The sequence below is a fragment of the Galeopterus variegatus genome, unplaced genomic scaffold (assembly GCF_000696425.1).
Source record: "Galeopterus variegatus unplaced genomic scaffold, G_variegatus-3.0.2 Scaffold426, whole genome shotgun sequence".
In the NCBI taxonomy this organism is placed as follows: domain Eukaryota; kingdom Metazoa; phylum Chordata; class Mammalia; order Dermoptera; family Cynocephalidae; genus Galeopterus; species Galeopterus variegatus.
In genome coordinates, this window is record NW_007726537.1 from 459,190 (window position 1) to 469,528 (window position 10,339).

General features: G+C 55.8%; 1 protein-coding gene across 1 annotated transcript; it reads left to right on the top strand.

The window, feature by feature from the left end:
- Positions 1 to 6,576: 6,576 nt before the first annotated feature.
- CXXC5 (CXXC finger protein 5) lies at positions 6,577 to 10,122 on the top strand. The gene is made up of 2 exons (XM_008568628.1): positions 6,577 to 7,658; positions 9,072 to 10,122. Exons 1-2 carry the CDS (start codon positions 6,738 to 6,740, stop codon positions 9,114 to 9,116), a joined length of 966 nt encoding a protein of 321 aa, XP_008566850.1. The 5' UTR covers positions 6,577 to 6,737; the 3' UTR covers positions 9,117 to 10,122.
- Positions 10,123 to 10,339: the final 217 nt, after the last annotated feature.

Sequence of the window (10,339 nt, forward strand, 5' to 3'; positions counted from 1 at the left end):
CAACCCTCGGTATTGCTCCCGCACCTCACTCAGCCAGGGAGCGGGAACCGGTCTGTATGTGGGGTCCGAACCCTCGGCGGGAGCGCCACCGCGCTCCCAAGCGGCGCACTGTAGCAGTGCGCCACCGGGCCGGCCCCTGGAATCTTTTTTTCTGTATCTCTTTACCTCCTTCCCCATGGGACCCTCTGGGATCATGACTCCTGCAGTTTGGGGTAAGCAGCAAGAACAATTCTCTATTTTACAGATAGGAAACTGAGGCCTGGGCAGGGGAAGGGCTTGGTCAAAGTCAACAGTAAGGGAGGACAGGACGGAGCCACAAACCTAGACCACAGGATCCAGTTCCCTAGCCAGTCCTGTTGACATGTGCCTCCCCCTCAACAGACATACTAACACACCCCACACAGGAGCCCCGAAGGACAGAGTCCCCTCTCTCTAATTTCTTGGCTCATGTATCTCTGAGCTGGCCTTCCCCGGCTTGTTCCATGGTGAGGTCTACCAGGAGGGTGGTCCCAAGTAGGTAGGTATGCAGGTTCTGATCCCAGATTGGTGTCAGCTCAGACATTGCCACTTTGGGAAATGTTTAGTCCAAGATCCAGGGGATCCCAAGCAGTCAGGGCATCATTTTCTCTACATCACAGCTGCTTATCAAATTGCCTGCTCTATATGGGTCAATAATAGTACTTCCTTCAGAGGGTGGGTATGAGGATTACATGAGGTAAAGCATGTACAGTGTCTGGCACATAGGAAGGGCTCCACACATGTTAGCTGTGATCCTCATGGCTCCGTGTGATAGATACTGGCTCAGAGGCCATATGCCAAGGTCATATGTATGTCCTCCTAATCCTTTGACTCATCCAGGGAAGGAATCTGGCCTGAGGGAAACACCTATTGAAGAAGGCCCTGTCTTTATCAGAGTGTCCCAGGTTCTTCATCTCACTCTCTAGAGCCCTAGGTCAGGGCATACCTCCGCTTGGGGCTTCAGTGTTTCTGTCCGTGGATGGGCTGATCCCTTCCTCCAGTTGTTTGGACGAGTTCTGTAAGGGAAACGGAGGTCCACGTACTCCAGGGGGTTTCTCAAACGCTTGTGTATCAGCAGCAAGTTTTAGTCCCCAGGCCAGGGTGTGGTACCTGTCCTGTGGTAGGAGGGTCAGGGGATGTGGAGTTGGAGAAATACAATTGCAGCCCCCCAGCTATGTCCTTGGCAGTCAGTCCTGGAGAGACCCTATTGGTGTTGAGGGCATGTGACACCCCAGGCCACCCGCTGGATACTAGCAGTAGTCAGTGTGTCAGCATATGTTTGTCCATCCATACCTGGGTGTTTGCCCTGTCCTCTCTTTCTCCTGCCTCTAAAACCAGTGTCCCAGCGTGCATCTCCCTGGGCCTGAGTGGGGCTTTTTTCCCCCTCTGGAAACTCCCCAGGCTGAATCATGGAAATCAGAGACAGAACACCCGCCTCCTCCCTGCCATTGCTCAGCTCAGTTCAACCACCGTAGCTTGTGGTCTGCTCCCCCGCCACCACTGGCCTGCCTGCCATCAGTCTGTCTGTCCATCTTACCTCCCTTGGAGTCCAAGGAGACCAGCCCACAGAGGCGGGTGGAAGGGTGTGAGGGGGATGTTGGGAGCATGCATGGAAGTATGGGGAAGGATGCCCTGAGCCAGGGTGTGTGGGTCTGCAAAGCCAGCCTGCCCAAGTGGTGGTGGGGCCCCGCTGGGCCAGGGCCTTGGGGTCCTGAAATGCAGCCTCGTCTGGGAGGCCTTCCTCAGCAGGCAGCATGGCGGGAATGCTGTTCCAGCCAGCCTGGAGTAGAAAGATATGCCTTTGTCAAACCCACCCTTGGGAGTGGTGGTAGTTACGCAACTCTGTAAATCACTGAATTGTACACTTAAAAATGGATGAATTTGTAGTATGTAAACTATACCTCAATAAAGCTGGTTAAAAAATCCTGCCCTTGGCCTCAAGACCCCCTGTCCAGTTGAGACCCTGCCAACCTCATAGCCACACCTCATTTTTTAGGAACTCTAAGGCTTGTATTCACTTTGGTAACCTCTCCTTATCCTTAACTCTTAGCCTAGCTGTCTCTTCTTCCAGGAAGGCCCCTGATGCCCTGCTAGGCCCCCTTCAGCCCTCGTTTCACAGTGGTTCATGTGCCCATTGGCCCAGCTCCCATGCACTCCTGGAGGGCGATAACAGGGCCTGTGTCCTCTACTGTCTCCCCAGTACCATGAGGCATGGGACTGCTGTTGTGGTAGGTGATGGAGAGGGTGCAGCCAAACTTCTAAGATGTCTTGCTGTGGGCCACCTGTGTACATGTGTATGTGCAGATAGCACCATCCCATCCCAGGATGTCCTCTCCTCCCCTATGCTGTCTGGCCTGAAGGCTTCGGGATGGAGCCATGCTGGGAGTGAAGCAAGGCTCTTCTGGGGCTGAGGGTGCAGTGAGGACACTGCCACCACCTCTAGTGACCTCATCACCATCTGGCATTATGATGTAACTGGCCCAGCATTCCAGGTTCCTGCATGGGCATCTCTAAGCCCCCCTCGTGGGGGCATTCCCCTGGGGTCTGTGACAGCTCACTCCCGACCACAGAGAGGTGGCAGGCACGGTAACAACCCTGGGGGTTGGGGGCAGCCTCAGGGATAGCTGGATCACCTTGCTCTGGGCCACTCTGTCAATTGCCCAGTAGAACAAAGGTGATCGCGGAGCAGGGTGACTAACACTTGAGCTCTGGGTTCATATTCTACCACTGCTGAGCACCAGCTGTTTAACCTTGGGCTGACACCAGCTTGAACCTCTGTGAGCCTCAGTTTTCTCATTTCTGAAATTGGTTAATACATAGTTCCTATCTCCCTGAGTTCTGGGGAGGAGTCCAGGAGATAAGACATGGAAAGTATGAGAGCACAGGGCATGAGGGGACACAGTAGGTGCTCAATAAATGCTAGTTGCTAGGATTGGTTACTTAAGGGAACCTAATTGTCCACCTTGGTGGTGCGGGCTGGCTAGAACGGGCAGGGTCTGTGCCTTCAGGGGCTGGCTGACCAGGGCCTTAGGGTAGAGGCAGAGAGTGGCCCCACTGCCAGGAAGGTGGCCCCACCTCTGACTCTCTCTGTCTTCCCAGCTCAGCCGGTGAGCTTTAAACTACAGGAGGCATTGGGTGCCACAGCCATGCCAAGGCCAGGAACCCACTGCCACCCAGCCCTCCCCCGCATCACCTCTCCCCAGGCCTTGGGCTGGACACGATGGGTCTGATCTGATCCCCCCAACTTGTCCCTTCTCTGCCCTCCCCCTCGCCTCCCTCTTCTGTGGACCTGTCCAACTGCCTTCTCTTGGTCCCCATGATCATGGGTCTGAGACTTCCTCCTCGGGGCTGTTTCCATGTTTCTCAGACCCACAAGTCCCCAAGCCTGGGCAGTGCCTGGGTCGCTGGGTCTCTCTGAGCTCGATCGCCCCAGTCTCTAACCTTGACCCTTTGCCCCCTCCTCTCCAGATCCCTTTTTCTCTGACCCACCCGTTGAATTCTCTGTCTCACAATTCTCTAACCCCCAACCTGCCTCTGTTCTTCTGCCCCCATATCCCCTCTGATCCCCCCGCCTCGGCCCCCAGGGCTCTATCCCCACCCGTCAGCCCCTGGTCCCAGCTCCCGGCCGGCCCGGCTCCTACATGGACAAAGGGGTCCTTTGTGGGCTGACCGCGGCTGGCGGGGCGGCGGGGCGCTGGCTCCGCATTGCTGATGAAACGGAGCCCTTTGTTGTCCCTCCTCAGGCGCAGTATTTCTTTTTGGGGGCTGGATGCGTTCCTGGCAGGGCCGATGATGGATGCACCCGCTGCCGCCCGCCTGCCCGCCAGTTTTCCCTCCCGCTCATTCTCGCTCCGCTTCAACGCAGCCCAGCTCCTCCCCTGCTGCCTGGGCACTGCCAGGCCCTTCCTGGCCTGGAAGGGGATTACCGTGTGCCCTGCAGTAGAATGGGGACCTGCAAGAATGTCCCCTCTATGTCCTCTGCTCTGTGAATGGGGCCTTTGGTCAGGGGTCCACTGGGACTGGGGCATCAGCTTTTCCTAAGATCTGAAAGAGAAGATGAACCAGGTACAGGGGCAGATTTGGAACAAGCTTGAGGACTAGATGTGATGTCTGCCCATTCTGAATTAGGGTACAGTTACCACAGTGGGCCATTCCCCCTTGTGTACCTCTCTCCCACCACCCCCACCACCTTCAGTTTCTGTGGCTGTCTGCACCTGTTCGGTGACATTTCATGTCTGGTCCCAAGCTCAGCATGTCCCAGGACCTGGGAGGCTGGGGGTAGGTGGTCCCTGAGGAAGAACAGAAAAGTGGAAGATCAGAGAAATTCCAAGGGAGGGACAGAGATGAACAGAACATGAGGTCTGGTCCCCACCAAGAGAGACTCAGGATGGAAACAAAAGCAGAGAGACAGCCAGAGCATCAGCCCCGAATGCAGGCAGGAACACAGGCAGGCCGGCTGTGTCGGAGGGAGCTGACTTCTAATTGACCTGCCCGCCCTGCATGCAGAGCCAGATCCTGGAGCTGGGAGGAGGGAGGGAGGGAGGGAGCGAGCAGAGCAAGAGCAGCGTTAATGCAGCTATCGATTTCTGCCACCAGCCAGCAGGCCGCAGAGGCGGGGGACGCACACAGGGGCTGGGGCACACACCGCTCCTTTCCCTACCTCCCAGCCCACAGACACCTGCCTTCTGTCTTCTGCCCTCACCCTGTGTCTATGGCTGCTGGGGCTGTGGTCCAGGGCAGGGTAGTTGAGCTCGGATGGATAGGAGCTGGGTGAGATGACTTGGTGATTTCTGGTTCTGGTCTCACTAGCCACAGTTCCCAATACTAGCCAGGGTCACTGATGCCTGGTGGGGTCATCAATCTCTGAGGAGAGGGACTGAAAAGCCAGCCTGGGCTTGGCTCTCAGGAGGTGGGACAGAGCACAGCTATCCTTGAGCATACATGGTCCCTTTTCTCTTATTACAACTCTGGCCTCTGACACCCCTAGTCCAGCTAGGATAATTCTGCCAGCCACTCCTGGGTCAGTCCTGTTACCCAGCTCTTCCTTACCACTCTTGGTGGGCTGCTGCCCACTGTGAGGGCCTGTTGATGCCTGACAATTGCCTCACACTGGACACAGCTTTTCGCCTTCCTACACTTGCTCTTCTTTGTGACCACTCCTTAGCAATCCTGGGGCAGGGGCCCCTGTCTGCTCGGGGCTTCAGTTTCCCCCTCTGTAAATACAGAGGGTTGGACTAGATGATCTCCTGGGAGGATAGGCTGAGTCCTGTGACTGGGGAGTGGTGGGGTTGCCTGGGGACAAAGATCCAGTGTGTGCCGCCCTCAGACCCAGGGCGGGACAGGGCCACCAGATGTGCGCCTCCCCCTTAAGCTACCAGCTGCTCCAGGGCTGGGCCCTGTCCTCCCACCAAGGACAGGGGGTGCTGAGCCACAGCAGGCAGATAGGGAAGGGATGCTAGAGAGCCAGGACTGATGAGGAAACTGCTACCCCATCTCATCTGGGCCAGTTCCTTCCAGCCAAGGAGGCTGGCTGCTCAAATGCCTTGGCCTTGAGGCCTGAGTGGAGCAGGCCCTGTCCTGGAAATGGGCACCTCAGAAATGTGGAGGTGGCCAAAGGACAGGACCCTGCTTGGCTCCATTCCCGCAAGGGTCACACCTACTCTCTCAGTCCCAGCCTGCCCCAGCCAGAAGCCCCTCCTGCCTACAGCCCAGCCCAGCTCTCTGGGTTCTCACTGGGACCTCCACCCAGGCCCTCTGCAGGCCTTGCAAAGCCTCTGCCCCCTCCCCGATCTGGGAGCCAGGCCAGAGCACAGCAGTGAGGCCTGAATAAAGACAAGAGAGGTCTGAGATGATAATGACTGGGAGCCGAGGAGGAAGTATGTGCTGGTGTATGCACAAGCGCGTCCTCCTACTCTTGCAGGGGAAGGCTTGTCCTCTGCCGGAGAGAGTAGATGCTCCTTGAAATAAGGGTTCTGCTCTCTATTGGCAAACTCTGAGTTAAATACAAAGTTTCTTTGCCTGCAGATCTTGTCAGACCCTTGAAGTAACTGATATATTAGAAATTTCCAAAGGAGGATCCAGGGGCAGCTTCCCAGACTTACACCTTCAAGTACTCCTCTCCTTAGGTGGGTCAGCAGAAGGAAGATTAGGAAGTAGATGTGACTCTGTCACCCTCTCAGGTTAATAAGCATCTCCAGTTCTTTCCCACCCCAGCACAGAAAGGACTGCCTTCCTTCATCAGGTCTTCCTAGACCCTAGCAGGGCAGATCTGAGCTGAGCCTCCACTGTGCCGCTCAGTGACCATATGCCCATAGGCTGGTAATTCTCCTCCTATACCTCATTTTCCTCAATTATAAAATAGAGGATAAGCAGCCACTACTTCACAAGGTTCTTGTGAGTCTTAAGATAGCACAAATAAAAAACTCCTAACCAAGGTAGGCCTGGCACTTAATTAGACTTGTGGTTGTTACGACGGCAATACAGTTGGTGGTGGTGGTGGTGATATTAAAGGAGGTGGTGTTTACCGCTACACTGACCCTGTGTCCTATTGTCCCAACAGACTGAAGACACTTCCACGTGGACACCTGACCATGTGCTTGCCCTGAGCAGCGAGGTCCACCAGCCATCTCTATTGTGGGCAGCAGGGCCAGGTGCTCATCTGTGGACCCCCAGCAGTTGTCAGGCTCCTCCGGCAGTGGGGTCAGGGCTTCGGCCCCACCATGTCGAGCCTCGGCGGTGGCTCCCAGGACGCCGGCGGCAGTAGCAGCAGCAGCAGCAACTCCAGTGGCAGTGGTGGCAGTGGTCCAAAGGCAGGAACGGCAGACAAGAGTGCAGCGGTGGCCACTGCTGCACCAGCCTCGGTGGCAGATGATGCACCACCCCCTGAGCGTCGGAACAAGAGCGGTATCATCAGCGAACCCCTCAACAAGAGCCTACGCCGCTCCCGCCCACTCTCCCACTACTCTTCCTTTGGCGGCAGTGGTGGCAGTGGTGGTGGCAGCATGATGGGCGGGGAGTCTGCTGACAAGGCTGCTGCAGCTGCAGCCGCTGCCTCCCTGTTGGCCAATGGGCATGACCTGGCAGCGGTCATGGCGGTGGACAAAAGCAACCCTACCTCAAAGCACAAAAGCAGTGCTGTGGCCAGCCTGCTGAGCAAGGCTGAGCGGGCCACGGAGCTGGCAGCCGAGGGACAGCTGACGCTGCAGCAGTTTGCGCAGTCCACGGAGATGCTGAAGCGCGTGGTGCAGGAGCACCTACCGCTGATGAGTGAGGCGGGTGCTGGCCTGCCTGATATGGAGGCCGTGGCAGGTGCCGAAGCCCTCAATGGCCAGTCCGACTTCCCCTACCTGGGCGCTTTTCCCATCAACCCAGGCCTCTTCATCATGACCCCGGCAGGTGTGTTCCTGGCCGAGAGTGCGCTGCACATGGCTGGCCTGGCTGAGTACCCCATGCAGGGAGAGCTGGCCTCCGCCATCAGCTCAGGCAAGAAGAAGCGGAAACGCTGTGGCATGTGTGCGCCCTGCCGGCGGCGCATCAACTGCGAGCAGTGCAGCAGTTGTAGGAACCGAAAGACTGGCCATCAGATTTGCAAATTCAGAAAATGTGAGGAACTCAAAAAGAAGCCTTCCGCTGCTCTGGAGGTAACGGCGCCTTAGAGGGAGGTGTGTGGGCTCCTGCGTCTGTCTGGCAGTCCAAACCCACCCTGACCCCCGGCCCCACTTTCCTTCCTGGGCGAGTGTCTGGATGCCCAGCTAGTCCTAGGGGTCTAAGGGTCTGGCTTTGAGACACCACTTCACTGCCCCAAAAGTCAGAGCCACATCCTGAGATCCCTTCAGGCTGTAGTTTGCAAGGCAAGCATAAAATGCCAGGCCCTGGGATTCTGATGCCCCTCCAGGGCTTCTGGGTCAGGTATTGAGATTCCCATACAAGTCCTAAGTTTCTGACTCTCAGATGTGTCCTGAAGCATCCAGTTTATGACTTAAGATTGTGGGACTCTCCCCTGCCCCATTTGAGGGGTTCTGTCCCCTGGGCCCTGTGGCCCTGAGGGTAAGCCCTTCATTTTCTCCTCCAGAACCCAGCCTTCCCCCAAGGCCAGCCAAGGATAGAGCAGTTCAGTGCTGGTTGCCCTTCTCTGAGGCCTGGAAGTATCCTGGGTCTGAGCACCTAGTGGACAGACTTTTGGGGGCCTGGGGTTAGGGGGTGACCATGAGCCTGGGGTATAGGCAAGGGCCTGTTTACTTTGGGATTAGCTTAGAGAAGGCAGAGAGGTTCTCATGCTGCTTTCTCTCCGCCCTTGTGGCAAGGCCCATCGCTGTGCCCCCAGACGTGGCAACCTAGCTGGAGTGCCAGGCCTGGGTACAAAAGCATCTTTCAGCCTGCTGTCCCTGCCCGTCTCAGCCCCTCTACGAGTGGGCTTGACGCAATGTCCAGCATGGTTAGAAAACAATGGTGTCCCAGCCATGGCCTCCTGGCCACCCTCACCCCAGCCCCACATATGATATGTCTGCTCTCCTACGTGCACGCAAAGTCACCCACTTTGGTCCAGCGTAAACACACACACATGCACACACCTGGCCTATACACGTGCTCTTATTGTAGGCACAGCCACTTGATAAACACACCAAATATTTCTGCTGCTCTCCCTCAGCTCCGTACACACTATACAGTATAGCATAGCATGAGGCACACACCTTTATACATATCCCATGCACACGCTTACACACCCATTTGACAAAAACACACACACGGCCCCCAGATGCACCACAGCCACCTGGTGCTTGTTGCCTTTGTGCCGGGGGAAGGGGCTTCCTATCTGGAAGGAGGTTCCTGGGTACAGTGGCTCAGGAGGCCTGAGGGTGCTCTGGGCCCTCCAGTGGCCCAGCGATCAACGCTCCTTCTCTGGCCCTGCCAGGATGGCAGAACTCTGCGGGGTGGCTGCTCTTACTCCATGCCCATCCCTCACCACGAGGCCCTCCACGGGGGAACGTCTTTGCACCAAGCCCACCCGGACCCTGACTGAACTCTCTCCTTGTTTTTGTCTCCTGCCCCGCCAGAAGGTGATGCTTCCGACGGGAGCTGCCTTCCGGTGGTTTCAGTGACGGCGGCGGGAACCCAAAGCTGCCCTCTCCGTGCAATGTCACTGCTCGTGTGGTCTCCGGCAAGGGATTCGGGCGAAGACAAACGGATGCACCCATCTTTAGAACCAAAAATATTCTCTCACAGATTTCATTCCTGTTTTTATATATTTTTTTTCTGTTGTCGTTTTAACATCTCCACGTCCCTAGTATAAAAAGAAAAAGACAAGAAAAAAATCTAACTGCTTTTTCAGAAGAACAACAACAAAAAAAAGAGGTAAAGACGAATCTATAAAGTACGAGACTTCCTGGGCAAAGAATGGACAATCAGTTTCCTTCCTGTGTCGATGTCGATGTTGTCTGTGCAGGAGATGCAGTTTTTGTGTAGAGAATGTAAATTTTCTGTAACCTTTTGAAATCTAGTTACTAATAAGCACTACTGTAATTTAGCACAGTTTAACTCCACCCTCATTTAAACTTCCTTTGATTCTTTCCGACCATGAAATAGTGCATAGTTTGCCTGGAGAATCCACTCATGTTTATAAAGAGAATGTCGATGGCGCCGTGTAGAAGCCCCTCTGTGTCCATCCATGTGTGCAGAGCTGCCAGCGAGGTGCTCGCAGAGGGGAAGGGAGCCCCTCACCCCCATCCCCGGGCCCAGGCCAGCCGTGTTGCACCCACAGTCCCCAGACTGGGTGGGATCCCTCACCCCAGTGGTGATGATTCTGGAAAAATGAAAGCTCTGTTCGTTTATCCATTGAGATCTGGGAGCCCATGTCTCGATATTTCCAATCCTGGCTACTTCCCTTAGAGAAAATAAGTCCCTTTTTTTCTGGCTTTGCTGATGGCAACAGAAGAAAGGGCTTCCTTGCGTGGTCCCCTGCCGGTGGGGGTGGGTGCCCAGGGGGCCCCCGTGCGGCCTGGGCCCCCCGCCCATGGCCAGCTTCCTGCTGATGAACATGCTGTTTGTATTGTTTTAGGAAACCAGGCTGTTTTGTGAATAAAACGAATGCATGTTTGTGTCACGAAGCACCACTGGCTTCTTGCTCTCGGGTTTTAGGGGGCTGGCTTGGGGGCTGTTGTTGGGCAGGGGTTGTCTGGGACCATCTCGAGGGTGAAGAAGGATGGCCCAGGGACATTTAGATCTCTTGGGAAGAGAGGCCTTCTGAATCCAGAAGGGAGAGCAGCAGCAGCCTGCCTGACAGACAGGATGCAAATGCTCATAATCTGGAAGTGGCTGGTACTAA

Excerpts from the sequence above, each read along its gene's own strand:
- CXXC5 (XM_008568628.1), top strand. The coding sequence starts at position 6,738 with ATGTCGAGCCTCGGCGGTGGCTCCCAGGACGCCGGCGGCAGTAGCAGC. Across the intron at positions 7,659-9,071 it reads AGCCTTCCGCTGCTCTGGAG|AAGGTGATGCTTCCGACGGG; the intron begins GTAACGGCGCCT and ends CTGCCCCGCCAG.